The 25298-nt window shown below is 38.6% G+C and overlaps 1 protein-coding gene across 1 annotated transcript in view; it reads right to left on the bottom strand.

Moving 5' to 3' along the window:
• Positions 1-24586, bottom strand: part of TMX4 (thioredoxin related transmembrane protein 4) — a 44727-nt gene extending 20141 nt beyond the window's left edge. The window contains exons 1-4 of the mRNA XM_025876053.2: positions 24203-24586; positions 13245-13360; positions 5217-5262; positions 3488-3616 (exon numbers count right to left, since the gene is read on the bottom strand). Coding sequence (XP_025731838.1) covers positions 3488-3616; positions 5217-5262; positions 13245-13360; positions 24203-24375 — 464 coding nt within the window. The 5' untranslated portion in view covers positions 24376-24586. The remainder of the gene's footprint in view (positions 1-3487; positions 3617-5216; positions 5263-13244; positions 13361-24202) is intronic.
• Between the last annotated feature and the right edge of the window lie 712 nt (positions 24587-25298).

The following is a 25298-nucleotide window of genomic DNA, read 5'->3' on the forward strand; positions in this document are numbered from 1 at the left end:
AGCGCTGTGAATTGTGCAAGACTGTTGAATCACAGATCTGTACTTCTGAAACAAATAACGCAACATATTTTAAGAAAAAAGAAAAAGAAGAAGATAACAGGAGAGGAAGAAAAGGGGAGTATGTCAGAGGGGGAGACGAACCATGAGAGATGATGGACTCTGAAAAACAAACTGAGGGTTCTAGAGGGTAGGGGGGTGGGGGGATGGGTTAGCCTGGTGATGGGTATTGAGGAGGGCACGTTCTGCATGGAGCACTGGGTGTTATGAACAAACAATGAATCATGGAACACTGCATCAAAAACTAATGATGTAATATATGGTGATTAACATAACAATAAAAAAATTAAAAACAAAACAAAACAAAACAAAACAAAACAAAACAAAACACCTCAGGTCACAGGGATCTGCCCTTCCACTTTTTGCAGTATGTTGTCCTCTCTCCTGGATTCACTTCCATTCACATAAAGCTTAGATTCCATAGTCTTCATTTCAATTCTTCTGTTATAAACATATTCAAACCCCTGGGCCTTTCTCCCTCCATTGTACATACCTGGCAAAAACCTCTACCCTGGGTAACTGCATGTCTCCAGGGAAAACCACATGACCAGCTGATTGCTCTCCCTTCCCAGTCACAAACCTCAGGGAGCACTCAATACTGCACTGTTTTAGGCTCTACCCAAGATGATAGCTCATGTCTTTTCCCTCTCTTCAGACCTTCCACACCCTCCCCTTCCCATGCATGCTCAGCTAACAAATACTCCTTGTACGTCACTGCAAAATCAGAAGCCATTATGTGATCACTCTTATCTTCCCACCACCAAATCTGAGCCTGCTGTACACCTGATCCACCTCCTCCTGTTATGACAGAGAGAGTAGATCTGCCCTACCATAGCCTAATTCCTCCACTTGTGCCATGGATCCCATCCCTTTGGTCTTGTTAATGACTTGGTTCTTTCTGCCATCCCTCTTCCTGCATTAGCAATTTCTCCCTTTCTGTGGGATCATTTTCTTCTGCATGAAAACATGTTCTACCCTCTCTTATCTTTTAAAAAGTGCATTCTTGGACTTCACAGGGTTCTCCAGCTTCACAAACTTCTCCAAAGAGTAGTCTATGCTTACTATTTCTTCTTCCTCACCGTACCTTTAACCATTCAAATCTGGCCTCTGTCCTCACTACTGTACTAGCACTATTTGTGATAAGGCCATGATGACCTTGCATTGCTTCATCCAACATCCATGTCTCAGACTCAATCTTCCTTCACCCCTTGGTAACATGGGACACAAGTGACTACTTCCCTCCTTTGCTTAGCTTCCAGGAAACTGCATACCCCTGATGGTCCTCCTGCCTCACTGGTACCCATTTTCAGTTTCCTTTTGTTGAGTCCTTCCCTACCCATCTTCTAAATTTTGGGGTGTCTCTTGTCTCAGTCCCAAACACTTTCCACTTTTTCCCCTCTCTCTAGGTGATTCCTTCCCTTCTAAGGTTTAAATACCATCTACGTGCTTTGTATTTGTGTTCCTGAATTCTCCATGGAGACCCATCTCCATATATCCAACCTGACAGCTCTAGAAGGAAGTTTGCATCTCAAACTCACCATGTCCAACACTGAGCCCTTGCTTTTCCGTTGTTCAAATCTGTAACTGACACCAAGACCCACCAAGTACTTAAAACAGAAACCCAGGAGATTTTCTGTGAATCTTCCCTCTCCTGCATGTGAGCCAAATCGACCTTCAAAGCATATTTCAAATTCTCTCAATGCCCACTTCTGCCACCCTGTTAGGCACTACTGCTACCCTTAGGCTGGACACTGCAACAGACTGCTGTCTCACCTCATCCATCACCTCTCCAACCTCTCCTCCTAAGAGCCATCATCTTTTTTTTTTTTTAAGATTTTATTTATTTATTTGACAGAGATAGAGACAGAGTACAAGTAGGCAGAGAGGCAGGCAGAGGGAGAGGGAGAAGCAGGCTCTCCGCTGAGCAGGGAGCCTGATGTGGGGCTCGATCCCAGGATTCTGGGATCATGACCTGAGCCGAAGGCAGCCGCTTAACCGACTGAGCCACCCAGGCGCCCTAAGAGCCATCTTCCAATTGTACGCACTGATACATCCAAGTTCCAAACCGAGGCTGCAGACCTGTATGATCTGGCTCCTCCCTGCCTCTCTTTCTTAGTGTATACTGTTCCCCCTCCCTTTCTCTGTGCTCAACCTTGGCCATCTTTCTGCTCCTCAGTACCATGAGCTCTTTCCAGATGGTGGGCTATGGTCGTGCTGTACCCATTGTTGGGAATACTCTCTCCATGCTCTTTACCCAGCTAGGTCATTCTATCCTTCGGCTCTCTCTGCCGCTCTACCTCTCATCCGATGGAGGCCCATGACCCCCCAGTTAGTCCTGTCTTAGTAAATATTTGTTTGTTTTTAAAGGTAGCTATCCAGATTAAGATTCTTTATATCCCTAGTTTTTTTTTTTTCTTAATCTGTCTTACTTTAAGTTACCTAAAGACAGCAGCTCTGCCTTGCTCACTGTTTAATATCTAGCACCTAGAACAGCATCTGGCATAAAATCAGTGCTCAAATATTTGTAAAATGAAACGCCAGAGGTGAGGGGCTTTTATTTTTTTAAGATTTTATTCATTTGAGAGAGAGAGCACAAGTGGGGTGAGGGGCAGAGGGAGAAGAAGCCGACTCCCTGCTGAGCATGGAGCCCAAGGCGGGGTTCGATCCAGGACTCCGGGATCATGACATGAGCCGAAGGCAGAAGTTTAACCGAATGAGCCACCCAGGCACCCCAGTGAACTGCTTTTAGAGCAAGCTCTGTATTTCCTAGGTAGTATATAAATGCTACTGGATGATTTATTCCTGAAATATTGCATAATTTGATTCTATTTCAACAGGGATATTCCTTATTCTTATATATACTAACATAAACTTAACTACAATTATGACAATTCATTCAAAGTTAAAACAACTGTGGAAAAAGTTAGGGCCTTAATTTACTTCACCAAGAATTATACAGTTTGACATTATGGACAAAAGTTACCCCCATCTGTGTTCCACTAGGCAGCTAAAGACACCATAGGTTTTGTTTTCCACATAGATACAATAGCAATTCCTTCATAAACTATAATTCAAGAAAGTGTTAACTCTTCTATCTTATCAATAAACAGAAGAAAGAACAGCAAATGATATTCAATATCATATTTTGTAAAGAGAAAAGAGTTGATATGGCTCAGTGCAACAGTCAGAGGAAAGGCTTTTGTAACCCACGTGAATTTGCAATACTTAATTCCCAGTATGCTAACAACTGGTTGAAACATGTGGGTCATAAAACTAGAAACACAACATTGGCCAAGTATGGTCATGTGTAGTCAGGGTAATCAGAACTGAATATGAAGAAAAATGTAGACTTGCAGGGTTTATGGGCTGTTTAACTTAATACCTCCTGCTTTATAAATAACACCTTGATATAAGAAAAATAACAAGTTACGTCAGAGAAGCTGGGGATTTCCAGCCAGTCAGAGGCTCCACTGATTGCCATTTTTTCTCCAAGATATAATTCTGCAGGTCTTCATAGACTCCTGGGCCACGGTAACGGCGGAATATCCCATCCTTTGCACTATAAATTAGAAAAACAAACAGAAAATAAATCTCTTAAAATAACAAGTGTTACAGATAATAAAAATCAAAATAAATACTGGTTTTACATTTGAACTCCACTTTGAATTTTAACTTGACTCAAATGAAGAAAAAAATTATAGTTAGGGATAAATATTAATTACAGATTAGAAATTCCAAAACAGCAAGCATTACACATTCTATTTTATCGCTGCACAATTTGGGACCATAAGCAAAGTTCTTGGCAGTGTCTAATCTACCAAGTTATTTTTATCATTTTTGCTACCAATTATTTCAATTTTTTCTCTTACAATGGCAAAACAGGAATTGTTATCAAGCTTTAAAAACTTGTATCCAGCTTTCCAAACTTATGTCATTCAACCCCCGCCCCCCCACAAAAAAAAATTAACAAACACAGGCCCCTCAGTCTTTCTCTGACTTTCTTGCCACAGTCCCCTTCCTGAGGGAAGAGTCTGCACTGGCCATTTTCTCCCCATGTATTACTCATTCAGCACTCATGTGATTGGTGGTTCTGCTTCCTCAACTCCATAGAAATTGCTCCTATTGTGGGTCTCCAATGACTCTTCAATGCCATATACATAGAGCACTTTTCTGTCATTTTTCCCTGTCTGTCATCGGCACTGTCCACTACTGACCATCCCTTGCTTCCTCCTTTCCATTGGCTTTTATGACATGAGCTTCCTTGGCTTTTTTTTACTACTCTGGCCACCCCTGTTCAGTTCCTCACTCCCTGCCCTCCCTTGCAGATGTCCTAATGTTGGTCCACCCCAGGTTCTATCCTTGAACTACTTCTCGTCCCATTGTTTGTGTTCTCCCAAGACACATTGCAATGTTTGTCGACCTCAATGCTGAGGAATCTCCAATACATGTCTCCAGTCTAGATCTTTCTTCTGAGCTTTAGATCCTGAAATCAAACTATTACCTGAACTTCTCCATTTGGAATTAACAGGCATTTCACACTGTCTTCTCCATTCTGGCCTCTATCTTCCAAACTTCATCTTATTCTAATGGCTCCTCAAAAGCTTTTATGAGTTCTACATGGCCCATTGGTAGTCCTCACAGGCTCTTGCTTCCTTATCGCTAACTAGTCACCATGTCCCAATGATCCCACCTCCTAAGCATCTTCCCCTTTCCCTTCCCCTATCACTACCTGAGCCTCTCTAGCCTTATCACCCAAGATGATCCAACTGCACCCTATGGGTCAGAACCAGTTACAGTCCTCAGAAGGTATCTCATTTTCTCCCAGGCTTTCCATGATATCTCCTGTATCTGGAAAGGCCTTCTCCACCTTGTCTGCTTAACCCAATTCCTACCTTTCATATTATCGGAGAAATCTTCTTTGACACCGCCCACCCCCTCCTACTCACTGTCTGACATTAGGTGCCTTTCCCCTGCTGTGGTCTGAGCACCCCTCTCTTCTACCAGCTATCATTCAGTGCACACCAGTCTTTCCCTCTTCAAACATTAAGCTGAATAAGCAATGGTTATGGAAAACAACTTAGAATTCCTGATACACATGTACTGCTTTTGAATCTTTTCTAATGTTTCTAAGTTCTAATCAGAAAATTATTTAAACTTACTGAAAAAATGCTGGGAGAGTAGTGACAAAGAAGCGGCCACTCAATCCTATAAGAGGCATAAACAAAAAAGTTACAAGTCAAACTCAAACTACCCCAAGCACCTGACTTACGTTGTAAGAACTAGCAGCCTTGAGCTTGTTTTCATAGCCACATTATTAAAATTGTTCCAACTATTTAATCACATTTACCTTTTTTCTTTTTACTTAAAGAAATCATATTTTTATCCATTTTTATTTACCTACCACTTTCTGGTCAGTGACATACAATTTGCTTATCTTTGATGTATTACACTAAAGTTTTCTGGTTTATGCAATGCTTGGAATAGTATGGTGGCTGAAAGGACAGGTTGTAGAGTCATGCAACCTGGGTTAAATACTAAATTCTCCAGTCACTAGCTTTGTCACCTTAAATAAATTACTTAACCTTTCTGTAAAATGGGTATATTAAAGCCTGACTGAATTGTTCTGAAGTGAGATTAGATTGGTGTATTAAGTGCTTAGCACATACTAAGGACTCAGTAAATTATAGATATCATTATATGTTATAGGTTTAAAAAGAATAAAGAATATGAAATAAGATCATGTATAATCTTTTCACATTTATAAAATTTGTAATTTCTGTCAAGGAAGTCTATGTACTTTAAACAGATTTTTTTTTTCAATTTGTCTCAGCAAACATTTACTGAACAATAACCAATATCAAGTGCTATGCTAGGTACATGCGAGGATAAAGATAAATAAAACCCTTAGTCACTCATCAAATATTTACTAAGCAACTTCTTTGTTCCAGGGACTGTGATAATGGCTCAAGACACATAGATGAGCAAAAACACACAGTCTTTGTTTTCACAGAAGTTACAATCTAGTGGCAGAGGGAGAGAATTTAATCAAATAATCATGACCAGAAACAGAGATGGATGACATCAAGGAAAACGGCATGCAACAAAAACCTGCATGACGCTAGGAGTAAAGAACAGATCCCTGCTCTTTATTATTAACTAAATAATATATATGTGGGCACCAAGAGTGAGTAAAGCCAGTTCTGGCAAAGAGAAGGAAAGCTAAAGGATCCTCCTGGCCTGCCTGATATCATTTTCACATTTCTCATCATTTCTGCCTTTCCCACTGAAGAACAATCTGGACAAAATCAAATCCCTAGTTAAATAAAGTGGCTCAAATTTTACATCTCTGTGATGACTTGCAGTTTGAAATACTGAAGGTGTATTTTTAATAACAAGGGATATTTGCTTCTACTGATTTTATAAACTAAATCCATACTCAGCAAAATAATTTATTGACTAATGATGATGAGTCTTCCCAAAGAAGACTCATATCCAAGCAAGTAACTCTAAAACACCCATATGGCACTTAAAAGCAAACACAGTATTCTGAAGGCAGTAAAAGTCAATGTTACAAAAAGAAACATAAACTTCATACATCTATGATTGTACATTTTTTTAAAGGTTGTACTGACAAGAACAGAAACAAAAGTGACCTGAGAAGTCAGCTGAGGATTGGAATAAGCATCTCTGTCTACAGGACATTCTAACCTCTAACAGGCTTGGAACTCCACTCTACCAAGGAACAAAGACATATTTTAGTAGAGTTCCAAGTCCAAACAGCCAAGGGAAAAAGTACTGGTAATCTTAAAGGCTTGAAAATTATTATATGTTTTGCTTATTACAAAGCTTCATATCTCACTTCTTTCCTAGCTACAGATTTTTATGACTACCTCAAATCTTATATAAGGACAGTCACAGTGTTAGGGAATTATGCTTTATTTACATGGTCTTTTAAAATGGAATGCACAGGGGTGCCTGGGTGGCACAGTCAGTTAAGCATCTGACTCTTGGTTTTGGCTTAGGTTGTGATCTCAGGGTTGTGAGATTGAGCCCCATGTCTGGCTATGCACTCAGTGTGGAGTCTGCTGGATTTTCTCCCTCTCCCTTTGCCCCTCTCCCCAGTCAAGCTCTCAAATAAATAATAAAATATTTTTAAAAAAAATAAAAATCCTTCGTATGTTCTTGGTCATCACTGGCCATGGCAATAGATTAAAAAGTAAATAAATATAAAAAATATTTCATAAAACATATGAACTTACACAGTATATATAACAGTATTTCCAGATTCACAGGCCAGCTTCCCTGAAGTCAAACCCCACTTCTGCATCTTATTAGTTTTTAATCTGGGACAGTAAATTTAAACCATCGGTTTTCTCATAAATGGGCATCACAATATCTATCTCAGTATTTTTCAGTATTAAGTGATTTTATATTTATAAAGCACATAGAATATAGTATTTGACATAGAATAAGTACTAAATACATGCTAGCAAATATGTTCTATATTTAAATCTCTGATTCAAAGTTAGAATAAAGTAAGATGCAATAAACTAATTTAGTGTTACGTGCTTTGGAAATCATACATTATTTTGGATAATGTATCTTTACAAATAAATGTGCCCATGAAAAAAAAATGAATACAGAGGAAATAAGGAAAACAACACAGTGATAGATGAGTTTCTGAGAGTTTTCTTTACCTTTCTGGTTCAGACTAAAAGGACGCTCATCCCCAAAACTGTTAGAATAAAGGGTAGGAGAACTTTATGGCTCTTGATATGAATTGCTGTGCTTTTTCCATAACTATTGTACCAATTTACAAGACCACCAATTAAAGTTCATTTAAAATAAAGATTAGTAATAAATTGTAACACCTCAAAACTGCTGACATTTATGTTTGTCAGTATTTCTTCAAATGACAACCCATGCAGGATACTAATAATAAGATCACAGCATCTAACACAGATATGAGTTCAGTTTGATGTCTGGAATAATACACTGTCACTGAGAATGTCTTCAGGACAATTAACAACAAAATCAAGAACAACCAAAGTAGCCCTTAGATCATGACACACTACTAAGTCCTTGAAGATATGACACCACAGGAAACTTACCTCAAATAAATGTCATTTCTGAGAGGCTAACAAATGTCAGAAAGCTTTGGGTTTCATGTCATTGCTCCAAAAATGTCTTCTAACCTTTAATACTGATGCTATCAAATATCAAGGGAGCCTCTCATTACCTGAAAAGTTAAAACATGACCAACTTGGAACAGATAAGCTTCATCTGAGGTTGTGGGCTTCAAGGTCTAAAAACAAGGCAAGCGTGATCTTAACAAAGGATTACAACAGCAGGGCAGCAACTCATTACAAAGGTTGGCATCATGATTCACTGCAAGAAACCTCAGAAAGTGTAGAAGAAACAAGTGCACTGTTAAATTTTAACTGAAAGAGATAAAGTTTGACCACAAGGTCTCCCAACATTTCTGCATGTCTTTTTTACTTTATGGGGAACTTTACTTTAAAATGAAGACTGCAACATTAAAAAGGGCAAAATGCAGGACAAAATTTAATTTCTTATTATTAAGCTTATCTTAAACATGTATATCAAAAGAAAGAAAAGAATTAAAAGATTAGAGAAAGAAAAAGTTATACCAGGGAACTATATTTTGATATGCAAAAACACAACAGAAATGATTTAAGTTCAATACCTAAAAAATGGGGATAGCCGTTAGCTTTGGTTCTACCATTATTAGCTGTGTCACTTTGGGCATGTTACTTAACCTCTCTGAGCCTCAGTTTTCTAAGTAATATAGAGATAAACAGTTCTTCCTAAGGTTGAATGAAGCTAAAATGTATGTAAGTGCCTAACACAACTATAGGCTGAAGTAAATGCTTAACTAAATGTTAGTCATTATCACCAAAACAGTAGCAGAAGGAAAGCAATGAAAAAAAAAAAAGTAGAACTAACCTTACCTTTGAGACTGAAAGAAAGTTGTCAGTATAATACAAAAGACTAATTTTTACAATTATAAAATTAAAATATGAACACTAACTGAAGCACAGTAAACTAAGTTGGCTTTTGCAACTAATTAGTGGTTTAAACACAATGCTTATTCTTGGCTGTGGTAGGAGTCTGGTTTACCTCTAGTCTAGTGAACTAGCCATCACCCATGGGTACTCTATGAGCAGCTGCTGTTTTCTTGTCCTTGACAACTAAGCTCATCTGCATGGAACAGAAGGTTCAAGTGCATGCTCATTGCATTTAATTTCCCAAAGAACATGCAACTGATACATCACATGGTCTATGCAGTATTAAGCAGGCAATGCCATGTAATAGAATCTAAGGCCTTTCCTTTCCTTGACTTCTACATCTCAGCTGTAAAATACAATGTATAATCCCTAATCTTTATAATTCTGAAAACTTATTTTCTGTTCAAAATACCTAAGAAAATCTCTTGTGGAAGAGTTACAGGCATAACGAAAGATTATGCAGAAGCACTTCAAAAACTCTTGCTTTCACTTCTTTTTTAAATTTTACTTGCAGGGAAAAGAAATGAAATTATGCCTCATTAGCACTCCTGGCAAGGCAGCCCTAATGAAAGAATATATGAATGGAGATCTGTAACCAAATATAAATCTGTACACAGAAATATCCAGTATCCAGTAAAATACTCAATTTGAGGAAAAGTAGTATTATTTCAATTATTTCCCACTGCTCATTCAGGCTGTTAGATTTTGTAAAAGTGCAGTAAATACCTAAAGAGCTTTCAAGAATAGGGACAAGCCGCCCCGGAGGCTTGCCAGGGAGTTAGTACCATATTGTTCATTTGGCTTCCAGGACCCTTAGCCCTCCACCTCCTTCCTACCTCACCTGCTTCTCTCTTCCCTCTGTTGGAACCAAATCTTTCCCTCGGAATGTTAGAGTGCTCCGGTTTTCGATCCTCAAAACACTTCTCTGGCACACCCTCCCTAGGTGATCTCAATTCCTCCCCTCCTTTCAAATACCATCTACAGGTATGATCCTCAGATGTACATCTCCAGCTCGGCTCTATTTGGTTTCCTACTGAACATCTTGAACTTCAACTTTGTTCCAGATGTGCTCTTCCTTCGGTCTTCTCCACCTTCTTTCTTTCCATCAAATGCTACAGCCAATCTATCAGGAAATCCTTTTGGATATTCCAGCCAAATGCAATATCTCAAATCCAGTCCCTCAGCACTGCTGCTACCAGTCCGAGCCACCATAGCCTCCATGCAGGACTACTGCATTAACCTCTTTTCTTGCTTGCACTTCCAACCTCCTAAAGATAAGCTTTCACGTAGCAGTCAAAGCAATCCTTTTAGAATATAAGCCATATCATGTCACTCCCTTGCTCATAACCTTCCAGTAGCTCCCTTCCTATTACACTAAAATCCAAATTCTTTGTCATGGCCAATCAGACCCCCATGGTGTGGTTCCTAGCGGACTCTCTCGCTCTGTTGCTCTTGAGTACCCCACTGGCTGTCACACAGCTCCTCAAATCAGCCGAGTATACCCCTGCCTGCACATGCCGCTTGCTCTGCCTGGACTGTTCCTACAGCCTCTGGGAATTCACTCTCTCAGTTTGTCAAGGCATCTAGTCGAACAGTCGTCCCCTGGACATCCTATTGAAAATAGTGGCTCCCACCATTTTCTACATTTTTGTCCTGCTTTCTTCTTCTTCATAGTCCTTACGGCCACCAGACAGTGTTTTCCATTTTACTCTTGTCACTATTTCTCTCCTTCACTAAAATGTAAGCTCAATGGGGAGCCAGGTCTTTATCTTCCTTACTCGCTTGTATCATTTATCTCTATCATTGCTATCTAGAACAAGACCTGGTACATGGTAGAACCGCAAACGTTTGTTGAATAAGTACATTATTCTAAAATCCTTTTAAAAGATTGACAGCATCATATTTATAATTTGAAATAAAGTATAAAATAAAATAGTATAATCTGAAGTGAAATATTCTTTAGGCCACTCAGTCGTGTGTGTGGAATTTTGTCTCATAATTTGTATTTATGAATTACAGTTTTTAAATTTTTATTATTTAAAAGACTTCTAGAACTTATACTTTAAAAATTATTCTAATACATAAAACAATCATTTTTCCTTTTTTGTACTTTGTTTCTTCACTATTCCTAAAAAATACTGGACCAAAGACTTTTTTTCCTTCTTTTTTGATAAAAGTTTCAAATATATATAGTTTACATTTGCATAAATAGCATGAGTCAATGATAAATTTGTTTTTAAAATATTTCATTATAATAAATTTCTCTCTACATTATCAAAAAAAGCACTCAATCCATTAACAATGGAAAAAATAGCTGTAAATCTACATTTTAGATGGAAAGACTGTATTCAGTTAGCCTCCAGATCTGTGAATCCATCACAAAGCTAATTGTTTAATTCTTTTCATTCAAATTGTGCTGTGAATTCACGGCAGGTATACCAAATGACTAAAATGTGAATAGGCCAGTTGCATTTCTAAGAAACTCATCATAAAATGTGCTTGGTGCTCACTAATTATCAAGGCTTACACCTGATTTTGTTGGACTCGAACTACTAAAAGACAAAAACAAGTTTACAGCAAAAATATAATTGAAATGACTTGATGTCCAAACAGAATAACTCATTCTAACAGCCCAAACCACAAACTAATAAGTATAATTGTCCTTCTCTAAATAGCAGATGGGCAGAAGTGGCTTTGATTCAAATGATTAGAAAGGCAGAAACTTGAGGACTAATGGCTTTAACAGAAATCTCTCTCCAAGGGTTTGTCAACACATCCATCTTAACAGACACCATCCATTTTGTTGTCCAAGTAATTGGTAATGCATTACTTTGTGTTTTTGCACTCACAGTTATTACAGAAAAGTAACTGGTACACCTCCATGCCTTTCTTTTTCTCTTGTAAAGGGATACAGTAGATAGAAATTGAATGTAGACAGGAAAAAAAATAACAAAGTTTCAAAACAGTCAAGTTTGAAATTTGAATCATAAAAGCCCAACTTTTCTTCTCATTTTATATATAATACACAGTTACTTTTTTTAAGATTTTATTTATTTATTTGTTAGAAAGAGAGAGAAAAAGAGAGAGAGAGAAAGCACAAGCAGGGAGAGCGGCAGGCAGAGAGAGAAGCAGGCTCCCCGCTGAGCAAGGAGCCTGACGCGGGGCTCGATCCCAGGATGCTGGGATCATGAGCCAAAAGCAGATGCTTAACCTACTAAACCACCCAGGCATCCCTACAGAGTACACAGTTATTTTAAAACTACAAATACAAATTGTATCTTTTCTGAATTTAAAAGTTTCCTTTATTTTCCTCTTTCTTTTGAAAAATTACATCATTAACAGCTAATAAATGTAGATGGAACAACAGAATTAGAAATTCACCATCTTGGAAACCACTATGAAATATTTGATTCAGGTAAGATCATCATGGATCTTAAATCCCCAAAATATCACCCCACAGATTATCTCCTAATCACAAATGGGGTCTTTTCTTTATAAATAGAGATGTTTATCGTCATCACCTTAACCAAGTGCTTAAACTCAACAGCATTAATAGTGATAATATGTGTCTTCTGTTGGAATACAATTTAAGTCACAGGATCACCTATAAAGTACTCTTGCCATAAACATTTAACTTGAATCATGCTTCTAGACCAAAATTCAAGTTACAAGAATAAATTAAATGTTACCATAAAGAAACATCTAGGCAAATCCCTGGCCTGTTCTCTTCGGAGTGTCAATGTCATGAAAAACACAGGGGGACTATCTTCTAGGTCGAGGGAAACTAAAAGTTGTAACTACTAAATTCAGTTGGTGAACCTTGACTAGATCCTGGTTCAAAAAACTATAAAAAACATGGGAAATAATTAGAAAGATTTTAATATGCTGAAGTATTGATGGGTAAGTATAATGGGGTCTATGACTGACTTTCAAATGATTCAGCAAATTAAAAATAACAACATAAATATATATACACATATATATGTAAACACAAACATACATAGACATTCCCAGATACGCTAAAATGTTATCTGTTGATTCTAGGTGGTCAGTTCATGGGTACTCAATATCCTAGTCTTTCAACTTTTCTATATGCTTGAAAAAGCTCAAAATAAAAAGTAACAAACTTTTGCATTTAATGTTCAACATGTACAGTACCTGGTTCTTGAATGACATCCACCTTTCCCACACTGATCTGAAGTATTTCACCATTCTTTGCAAATGTCTCCCATTCTGAGTCAGTCTGCTGGCAGGATGGACACCAAGGAGCGTAACTGTAAAAGAAAAAGAGCTAGTCAATGTAAACATATGAAAAAAATGTATAAAACAAACTAGAAAAATAGAGCATTTAAATTTAAAAAATAAATTCTTAACTAAGGGGAAAAACAAAAGCAAGCTTTTCCAAAGTTGCTTGATATAGAAAAACAGAAGCAGATTCCCCCCCTCCTAGAATTTAATGTATGAATATCAATTCCCTGGGGAAAAAATAGCTAAAGTTTAAGAAGATTTTCACAAATTATTGTAATATGTAAAGTATCTTATTTCAGTGTTATTCTAACAATGGGCTCAAATTTTACTACTGTCCAGATAGCTTTTGATTTTTGAGGGTGGAAAGGCTTTGAGTGTCCCACGAAAGATGGATGATTTTTACAAGGGTGCCTTTAAACTAGTCAAACTAGTTTCAGATTCATCAAAGTGAGATCTGATGGGTAGAGACCAGAAGATGTATTGCTATTGGGTCCCCCAAAATGCAAGTCATTTCCAAAGATATGTGGCAGGTCTGACCCACCTGAAGAAAGTAGAAGCTATAGGCTAAGCCTGCTCCACAGACACTTAAATAGAAGAGGGGTTAGAAATAAATACTTGGGCCTTCAACCAGAACTCTGCTGTTTTAGATTGTTTTTTTCATTCAATAAACATGATCTAAGCACCATGCTAAAAACTGAGGCTACCCCTGTGAATAAGACAGACATGGTCTTGTTCTCCTGGTTGATTCTATCATCTACAGATGCAAAGAGGTAAGCCCGGGGGGGTAATGACAATCCATGTGGCAAATGCCATGACTGGGAATGTGGAACATATGCTATGGGACACTCAGAAGCTGGATGATCTCAGAAGGGCCCACAGAGAAAGGAGCGTCTGTGGTAAGATCTAAAGTAAGAGTAACAGCCAGAGAGGGGTCAAGGAATGTTCTAACCCAAGCAGAGAGAACAGGAAGTGTGAAGACAGAGTATTGACAGGACAGGATGAAACATCATTCACAGCCTTTAAAAATGTTGTATAAGGAGTTAGGACTTTATTCCAAGCTCCATGACTGATGCCTTAAAAAAAGTTAAGAATCATGATCAGATTTACATTTTTGGAAAAGTCATCTGGCAGCTCTGTGGATAATGGATCAGGGAAGGATAAGACGGAAGCAAACCGAAAGGCTGTACTGTCCTCCTGGCAGTACGCTAATGGCCTCACTTTGCCTCCCATGATGCTAGAAAACATCATAAATGGGCCATAAAGCTTTAATGTGCTCCAGGATTTCACATGCAGATGTTAAAACAGGAATCCAGAGAAAACTGCTGTTTAGAAAGTATAGTGGATTGAACAGCATCTCTCAAAGAGTCTTAACCCCTCATACCTGTGCATATGATCTTATTTGGAATAAGGGTCTTTACACATATAATTAAAATAAGGATCTTGATGTGAGATTATCCTGGATTTAGAGTAGGTTCTCATAAAAGAAAGAAGAGCAAAGTGTGACACAGAGACACAGGAGGAAGGCCATGTGAAGATGCAGTCAGAGATGGGTGGTCTGTAGCTACAGGCCAAGGAATGCCAAGAACTGCTGGAAAGGCACGGAACAGACATGCTCCTAGAGCCTCCAGAGAGAGCCAACCTTGCCAACATGGTAATTTTGGAACTTGGGTCTCCAGAATTGTAAGAGAATAAATTGCCACTGTTTTAAGCTACTAAGTTTGTGGTAATTTGCAGCAGTCCAAGGAAACGAAGGCAGAAAGGAAGATATCATTTGAAATTGGGAGAAACTGAGATCAAATATGCCTTATGGAGACTTAAATATGCCTTATGGAGAACTATGCTTAACATATAACAAATACTGTGAACAAACAATAATATACACTGGAAATCGATTTTAAAATACTAACAGAGGACACAATTAAAAGGAAAATTAACATTTACACAACGTCACAAAAATACATGAATACAAATGGAGAGACATTCTGTTTTGCTTAATAATACCCAGAAGAAAAAAAAGCAGTAAATAAAATTAATCAATGCTCACAAAATAGGATAGGATACTCCAGGAAAAAAACATCACCAGACACTTTGAATAATACTTTGGGATGCCATCAACTGGACATGATTATTTTAAAGATCTGCTTAAATCTGTTTAAATTATATTTTAACAAAACCCTCAACTCAAGTCAAAATGCTGAGGAAATAAATGTAATAGATACTTTTAAAAGACTTGATACCACTGAATGGTCTATGTACAACGGGTGAATTTCATAGTGTGAAAATTACGCCACCCACAGGTAGAGGGCAGGAGACATGGATGAACCACGATTGGCAATATGTTGATACAACTACTGAATCCGGACGATTGTTGATGGGAGTTCATTATACTACCATTTTTGTTTATGTTTGAAATTTTCCGAATAGTTTTTTTTTTATTGAGGTATAACTGACATATAACATTACATAAGTTTTAGGTACAACATAATGACCAAATATGTTTTTCTTAAAGATTTGATTAAATGGAAAGACCCAACAAGTTCTGGATGGGCAGGCTCAGCACTGTGAAAATGTTGATTCCCCCCAATTTATTTTCCATTTTTTTTCCATTCCTGAATTATTTTTACAAAATGTGGCATCTATTATTTCTACATTAAGAGAAGAAAGGGGTGGGGAGAAAAAGAGGTAGGAAAGAATGTCTGCCAAAAGAGTAAAACAAACACACACAGGAAAAAATGTCTTAGGAAAGGAAATAAAGGGGAAAAATGTTAAATGACTGAATTCTATAAAAAGATTTATAGAAAATAGAAAAAGCTCAAAGGTGCTGTCAGGTCGTCACTTACGAACCCTTTTATCTTGACCTGAGCAGAAGCATGTGTATAAGCGCCATGCAACACTCAAGGCAATGATGCATACAAACCAACTTTCCTGAAAGCCAACAATAACAAACATTTCTGAAATAGGGCAATATTTTGATCTTTCACATTATGAAAGGGTATGGGGGGGTTAGAAAGTCAACATGATGGGGAGGTTGCATGTACTTCGAGACAAATATTGAGATTGGGCACAGCCGAGGAGAGAAAGGACTACCCAAAGCAAGGCATGCATTTCTCTCTCCAGCCAGGCCCCAGTAGCAGCCAGACTTAAGCACATTTATTCATCCTAATGATTGTTCATCCATCTCTAAAAGGGTCTGGTATAGCCAATTCCAAGATAATTCTAAAAAAAGTCATTAATCTTTTCATTACAGCTCACTATCTAATCCCTGAGACACCAGAGATATGGACCAGGAACAATCTGCTGACATCTTTGACCATGGCTGATTTAAACATCTGTATCTCTACATTTCCAAGGCAAAGTATATACCTGGTACAGTAAGTGCTCAATAAATATGTGCTGAATAAGTAAATGAACAAACTTTAAAGAAAATTATAGTCTTTGAGAAAAGTCATTTTTTATATATTTTACAAATATCCGTATGGCAGATGATACTGGGACAAGCTGTTGGTAAACTTTAGGGAAAAAGAGAACATTTTATTATTTAGTACTTCAATGGGCATTTCAGTGTATTAGATAAGAATTCTGCCAAAGAACTCAACCAGACCAACCACAAATTAACCATGTGACTTTGGGCAGGTTAGTAATCGCTCCATGCCTCAGCTTCCTCAACTGCAAAATGGGACAGTAACAGCAGCTACCTTAGAAGGTTATTGGGAGATTAGATGACTTATATAAAGCAGGCACAAATTAAGAACAATACCAATTACATTTGTAATATACTGCTTGGTTTCCAAAACACTTTTATGATGCATTAGAGCTCATCTGAACCTTACAACCTCACTGTCAAACAGACAAGGCAGGTTTAAAGGACCTTGCTTAAGGTCACCTAAGACCACACAGCACAAGAACCCAGATGGAGGTATTCATGTGATAAAACCTCCAAGGAAAGTAAGACCCAACACTGAAAGAGAGAACCACAGAAGGCAGAAATTACCAAAAATAAGGATGAAAACTTGCAGTACAATTAAACAAATTCTAGATCCTTTTTGCTTTGTTTCCCTAGGCCAGGGCCTTTGCATTTAACTCAGGGACATATTTACTACATCAGTAATTATTAAATCATGCACATTTCATCTTTTATTTTTTTAAATCCCAGTCCCTAATCTCTAGACAGGCTATTATATAAATTGGGATTTTGGTGACATTGATCTCAAGATATAAAAATGCCACTGAGGTCACTTTAGATATTCCATTTTTTTTATGTAGCTGCCACCCAGTGGAGACTATGAATGCTATCATTTCTGAGATTTATTCAGAGCTATTTGTGTTGGAGTGAAACATCATTCACTAACTTAGGGTGTTCTTTTGGTGGTAGAAAGAAGTCAGCTCTGAGTCTCTGGTGTGGGAAATGGTCCACTGTTGTTTCAGTTTTTTAAATTATTAGTATTCTTTTAGACCCAAATGACTGTGATTTAGACAGTAATTTAGAACCTACTAAAGGAAAATACCTTCAGGGGCTAAAGGAATACAAACAAGGAAACCCATAACTTTCATGTACTCATACACACTCTGTCTCTCTCTCTCTGTGTATGTATGTAGATATAATTTTTATGCACGCATTCATGACAAAAATCAGCGGGAAGGACTGAATATGATCTTCATTTATATTATTTAAGACTAGTTCATAATGTCAGTCTTCTAAGAACTCTAAAAGAGTTGATCTGCCATAACTTTGTCTTTTACATTCAAATTAATCCTTCTTTCATTTAAGAGCCTCCAAGAGGAATTAGAACCTTTATAGTCATGGAAACTATACAATAGTATCTTTTCTATTTAAGTTTTTCCCAGGCAGCAGTGGTATATAAAGTTAGTAAGCTTCATAAAGACATTTGAAATACATTCCAGGTAGCTAAAACACTGTTAAATTACATCAACTTGGTATCAGTCCAATGTTTTAACCACTTCTGGGAAACAAAATTCAAAAGCATTTTTTTGTCATCCATGTCCATATTTATGCATATTTTGTACTTAGCTTCTGCTATATGCAAGGTGGTTGAAAGCCCTTGATTACTTTGCATAAACCAACTGAATTTGGTGTGAGATTTCATTAAGTGTACAAGAAAGGAGTTACTTAAAAACATTTCCTAGAAATAAAATTTTACTAAAAATACATTTTTATTCCCCAATAATGGACAATTTTTCTTCTTCTATCTTGGCTCAAATTTCACACACTCTCTTCAAGGGGAGAGTGCACACTCCTGTACATTCTCTTTTCTTATCCTTGCAGAACAGAAATGGACAATGACTGATACGGTCGATTTTCACTTAGAACTTACTTTGACCAAAGTGCTCAAAAGAATATGTGACAATGAGGATGAAAGAGGTATCACCTTTCTATGACTTAATACATGAAACTAAATCAAAAGGTCAACAGATGATCTACATCAAGTGCTATTCCTCTCTCTGGAAAATAAGGAAAAACTCTTAATGATCCAAGAGTTGGAAGGCTTATGTTTGATTTTATTTCTTTAGAAGATCACGTCTAGGACATTGTCATAAAATGTAGAGGAAAGGGGCGCCTGGGTGGCTCAGTTGGTTAAGCGACTGCCTTGGGCTCAGGTCATGATCCTGGAGTCCCGGGATCGAGTCCCACATCGGGCTCCCCGCTCAGCAGGGAGTCTGCTTCTCCCTCTGACCCTCTTCCCTCTCGTGCTATCTCTCATTCTCTCTCAAATAAATAAATAAAATCTTTAAAAAAATGTAAAGGAAAAATAAAACTTGATAACTCCACAAAAACCATGATACCTGCTAGAGAAAATGGAATTCACTACTTTCTTTAGAATGAAGACTCCATGAAGGCAGTGACCAGTGCATCACTTGTACCTAACTAGAACAGAGCCTGGCAGGTCCTAGGCCACAGTAAATATTTACTACATTAATGAACAAACGGGAGATGATAGTGACTATCCTTAGTACCTATGAAAATATATACAGATAGATGTTTCCTTCAGTGATGTACATGAGGAAGCTCTTCATTAAAGGAACAACTGGTCATTCATTCACTTAGTCAAAGTATTTATTGAACACTTAGTACTTGTTATCAAGACTCTGGAGATAAATAGAAAGAAGAAAGACTTTCATCCTCTACTGAAAAGCTGATAGTCTAGAAGAAGAATTAGACAAAAACCTAGTGTAGAAGCATAAAAATTAATTTATAATTACAAGTTGTGATAAGGGCCATGATAGATACAAACAAGACAAAGTGAGAATTTTCCTGGGTGGTTTGTGTGCATAGAAGGCAGAGCACCTGTTTGAGTGAAGAGTGTCAGGAATGAGGATATAGCAATAATGCTCTTCATTTGGAGATTCTACAGATGATAAAACTATGGGTGGGCCTCTGAATTCCACAGGCTTCAAAGAAAAGGCTTTCTTTCAGGTGGCTCATGGTGCTGGCCAGCTGACAGCCTAAGCATAAATAAGCCAGGCTCCCCCACTACCCAACAATTCTAGGCTTGCATCAGGAACTGCAAAGCTCAGACCTGCATTCTAGTTCTGGCCTTGACAACCACTTACTACTGGCCTTGGCCAAAGCTTTAACCTCTTCCAGTTTTAATCTCCTCTAGGAAATGAGAATGAGAATGAAAGTTCTGCACCTGATTGCTGGGATGATCAAATAAGAGAGCACTGATGAAGAAGAGGACTTTTTATATAAACAATGTAACGGTTTCCTGTGACTGAGATGATGAGGATCATGGAGGTGATGTGGATAGCCCTTGCGAAAACAATCTGAAATCAAATACTTATATGTTCACTTATGAGCTATTCTTTTGTATGTTTTTTATATACCCGTAACAGTACCCAGGGCAGTGGTTTTCAATCAGACACATTTGGAAATATGCATAAGGGATGGAGATTGCTAAATTTTTTTGGTGTCACATGAATACTAGAATGGGCAGGGGCAGCAATACTTAAGGTTCAGCAATGGGCAGGCCATCCCCACATATCAAAGAACTGTCCAAACCAAGATGCCAGTAGTGCCTGATGAGAACCACTGCTGAATGCCTGAAAGAGAAGAAGCATTCAGTAAACGTTTGCTAAATAAATGAATGCTATATCTGCTACTTATTTCCTTCAGAGCACAGAAGACTGACAGTCCCTAGAAAGCAAAGAATTTAGCTCCTTCATTTTCATCTTCCCAGATCCCTAACTCTAAACTTGAAACATAATAAGCATTTAATGACTACCTCTTAAACATTCAATCAGCACATCAGCACATCAAAATAATCTGTTAAATTGCAAAAAAATGATATTTGACAGGGACAAGCTAAGGCGATGATGTTGAAGATGTTCTCTTCAGGAATAAGAAGGATTTGGGGGGAAAAAAGTACTAAAACCTAGAGGTCCTAGGGAAATAAATGAGACTTCCCTCTATCACTGTGACTGTTTTCAATTTTGAAACATGATCGCCCAAGAACAAAGTCAGAAAAGGTAGTGTTTTACAAAGATCTATACGCTTTACAAAGGTAAATTAACCTAAAGACATACTTTGCCTCTGGATATCAGTTTAAAAGTAGGCAGGTCAAAATTAAGCTGCTTGGATAGCTACTTTTTCCTCTGGGGGAAAAAAAAAAAACACCAGAAAAGTATATAGAATGCATGCTGTTGTTTGTCAAAAGAACAAAAGTAGTATTCTCAAGGACGGATACAATGGGAACCAAAAAAGTTTAAAATAGCAAAAGGTTACAAAGTAATGGAATGAAGGATAGCACAAAACAATGAAAATAGAGAAAAGAAAACATCAGAAGATATTTTAAAGATTATATAATCTTTTCTAACCCTGAAAAAGGAGAAACTTTTCATCAGAGGTTAAGATGAGAAAAGCACAGTAAGCCAATTTTAGAGACATGGCAGAAATAGGCATAAAATTATAAATGTTAAATGTATAAAAGCAAACAAGAAGAGAAAAACTGAATATACAATAAGCATTAATGAAAATGTAAATAGTAATGGGATAATTTTTCAGATTTTTAAAAAGGTTCAGAATTGAAATGGTGAATTACTACAAATATATTTTTAACTGATATTTCTCCTTAACAGAGAAGTGCTTTTTTAAAACTGAAAATTCAGGGGCACTTCGGTGGCTCAGTTGGTTGAATGACTGACTCTTGGTTTGGGCTCAGGTCATGATCTCAGGGTGCTGAGATCAAGCCAGGAATTGGGCTCCACACTCAGTGGGGGAGTCTGCTCAAATATTCTCTCCCTCTGCCCCTCCCCCACATGCACACACTCTCTCCCTCTCTATCTCTAAAATAAATAAATCTTTTTAAAAAACTAAAAATTCAATTGCAAGTTGCCAAAAAAATTGACTGTTTTAAAGACAAAGAAAATATACCAAATTAGGTTTTACAATAGGAGCAGAAAACACTGCTAGGTCCTTAAAAATAAGTTAAACTATCAATCCCAATATGACCAGGAATTGTACTATAGGAGCTTTGTATGAAGTGGGATATGAAAGAAAAAATTCCCTGAAGAGAAGTTGCATATAAGCAAAAGAACTAATAAAGAACTGTCATTCAAAGTAATGGTCAAAATTTTAATACCGTCAGAAAGCCTCCTAAGTTGCTTCTGTAGGAAAGTTAAACGCATCATCTGTGGACCCCTAACAATCTGTTCATTACGATCAGTTCACTTGAAAAAGGGGTTGACCTGGTAGGAGTATTAACACATTTGGCTTTTCTCTGTTATATACACCAAGAAAAAAATCTGATAAATTATTGGCTATTTGAGTGAATTCTCGGAAATTTATAGGCCTATCATGGTAGAGAATGTAATGAACTTTATATTTTTTAAGTGTTGGATTTCTGTCAAAGGAAGGAGACGGAGTATTACAAACAGACAAGAGCTACAATATTTCTTCAGGACTTCGGTTCTGGTATATAGAAAAAGTTGGATATAATGGTTTAAATCTTCTTTCCTTTACAGCCTCCCTTCATATTGAACTATTCTGAAGTGTACTCGATGGAAAGGGAACTTCTACTAAAATGATCTCAAGGGCAGCTTACTTCTGGGTTACAAATCTCATCTTGTATCACAGCCCAAACATATTCCATGCAATGGACGCATGGCAAGTTTAAAGCAATTGGTTACCACGTCTGGACTTGTACATTCATGAGGAGTATAATTTGAACAGTCGACATGTCCAAACACTGGAATCGTTGGCTGTTGCTGTTTACGAGCTTAATGTGGCTTACGCTCACCTTTAGTTTGCTTAGCTTTTACTTAAAAAAAAAAAAAAAAAAAAAAAGCTATTCCAAAAAGGAGCTATAAAGGTGTTGAGGCCTTCTGCCTTGACCTTCATCATGTACATACACAAAGTCAGATTTATTCAGAAAATTGACATCTAGGAAGGTCCACTGCGTAAGCATCTATTTTAAAAAAGAACTTTCTGTAGTACTAGCTGACAAAATGCAGTCTAAAATTCCTACAATTATTACAAACATGACAGTCCTGAATAAGTCTCCACTTACTTAAAAGTTTCTCTCTTAAATGGAAAATGACCTCCTCATCATCATCCAAAGTGGTTTAGTAGTTTAATAAGTCTTTCATGTCTACAGATTTCTTTAATCATTTCATTTGCTCATTATGATACCAAAGGCATTTTACCTAGAGGTCTAAAAAATCCCCTTCTTTGTGACCAAAAGGTATATGCATGTTTGAAGGGGTAATGATTTTCTGAACAATGTAATCTGCTAAGAGAGTTGTCACTTTTGGCCCTGATCTCACAAGTGAGGTTTTCACTGCATAGGCATCTGCAATTTGCGATCTAAACTGAAAGAATCAAAATTTGGTCTTGGACAAAGAAAGGAAAGATCCAATTCTGTGTCTGTGTCCTCAAGGTAAGATTAATCAGCAAATAGTAGTGATCAAGTATGTATATGACCTGAAACTGCAGTCTAAAGAGATAAGGTCTCAGTGATCATTTTTCCAGAGGTTCTTCATTTTCCCCCGGCAAGCCCACCATGATGGTCTCTGAAGCCTGTTCAGACATCTGCCCATTGTCTACCTCAAGGCTTTTTTCCAAATGATCACTTTCTTCCTAGAAGTTATTTTAAGCTACTTCTCTGTTCCTAACTCAAAACTATATTGTTCCCTCTCCTTCAAGCAAAGGCACCACGCACAATTACCTTCTGTTGTTCAAAAGGGGCAATCTAGGTATGTCCTTTTCTTTATTACACTAGCACATTAAGATATCTATCCAGAAATCTCTACCTCTAAAAATGATAACAAATATCAACATTTGTTTGCAATCTTGTTCTAAAACTTCAAAAACACTCCCATCTTCCTGTTTTATTTTTCACAATGACATCCCGGGGTCTTCAAAATGAAAACCAAACTACTTTGCACAAACTGGTCTGCCCTTCACCGTGCTGGAATTACTCATTCAACAAATACCTTACCTAGCCCGTGTTACGTATTTGTACTATACGTAAATGTCATTCAATGGCAGCCCTTCTCTACGTATACGCCTATACCAAAAGCACGCGATTTTTTCACAGATTTTCTCCATTTACCCCTCCTTCCCTTGGTAAGCTGCTCACCCCACGCCTAAAACTCTTTCCCCAAAGCAGGGGGCTAACAAGGCAGGGGGCTGGGGTGGGGGGGGGAGAGCGATGCTCGGCACCCGCAGCTGTCACCGCGGAGGGCCTGGCGCGCATGCGCAGCGTGAGCAGCCCGGCCCCGGCGCCTCAGGTCGCCCAGCGAGCACTGGTCGAGCCCAACGGGCAGTGCAGGACCCACACACGCCCGCGCGGCTCTGGGAGGGCGGCGCCCACAAGGGCTGTGTGGCGTGCGGGGCGGGCGGGCACACTCACAATTTCAGCATCCACTCGCCCTCCATCACCAGCGTCCAGTTGGAGGCGGTCATGGGCCGCACCCAGCTCCGCTCCTCCGGTAGCGCGGCCTGCTCGGGGCCGCCCTCCGCCGCCGCCGCGACTCGGGCGGCCAGGAGCGCCGTCAGCAGCGGACCCCAGTGCCCGCCCGCCATGTTGGGGCGCGGAGGGAGGCTCCTCGGCAGGGGGTGTGGGGACGGGAAGCGGCGGGCCCGGGGCCTCGCTAGCCCGCCAGCCCAGGCCTTCCCAGGTAGTCGGAGGTGGTGCCGGGCCGCCCCGCCTCCGGCCGGCCGCACGAACAGTCCCAGCTTCGGAGGCGGGTGGCCAGCGCCGCCTCTTATCCGCCCGGGCTCGCCGAAGCCACGCCCCCTCCCGCCTCGCCTCGCCGTTGCCCGGGGTGTCGGTTGCCTGGGCAACGGCCGCCCTTTCTTTCTGACGCCCTTCCTCCCCTTCCCCCCTCCCGAAAATAAACAGATGACCCAATGTTTCTTAAGTTAGAACTGGTACCTCGTGTGCCCAGGCTCCAGTACGGGGGTTGGCGCGCGTGGGAATTTCTAAAGAGAAACACGGCCACTAATTTAAAAATTCATCCCCTATTCAATGGTAGTGAAAGTAAAACGGACTGCAGAGTGAACCTATTTACAATGAGAAAACAGAAGGATGCTTGGCCATCTCTTCCTGAAAGGGAGAGGAAAATTTAAATACTCTCTGCGTGTGTATATTGAAGTATCACTGCCTAATTGGAGATAATAGTGAAACTAGATTCTGCAGTTGTATTTTTTAATAATTGTAATTTTATAAAGAACTTCTAAAACATGAGTACTAACAAACGAGTCAGTGAATAAAAGAATATTGGCAGTTGCAATTAAATGGATCTCGCACTTCTCTTGGCTACAGTGTGTCAGATCTAAAATGAAAGTAGCCTAAATGATTTCCAAATCTCTCTCCAGATACACATTAGATGCTTCTGTACCTTGAGATAACCACACCCTGAGTTTGTATGGCTGAAATACAATTAGAAGGTGACTGAGCTTTTTCAAAGTGTGCTTTATAAAAATTTGTTAGCTGTGCAAAGCAT

Source organism: Callorhinus ursinus, unplaced genomic scaffold, assembly GCF_003265705.2.
Source record: "Callorhinus ursinus isolate GAN/ISIS: 27379988/994484 unplaced genomic scaffold, GSC_fseal_2.0 scaffold29, whole genome shotgun sequence".
In the NCBI taxonomy this organism is placed as follows: domain Eukaryota; kingdom Metazoa; phylum Chordata; class Mammalia; order Carnivora; family Otariidae; genus Callorhinus; species Callorhinus ursinus.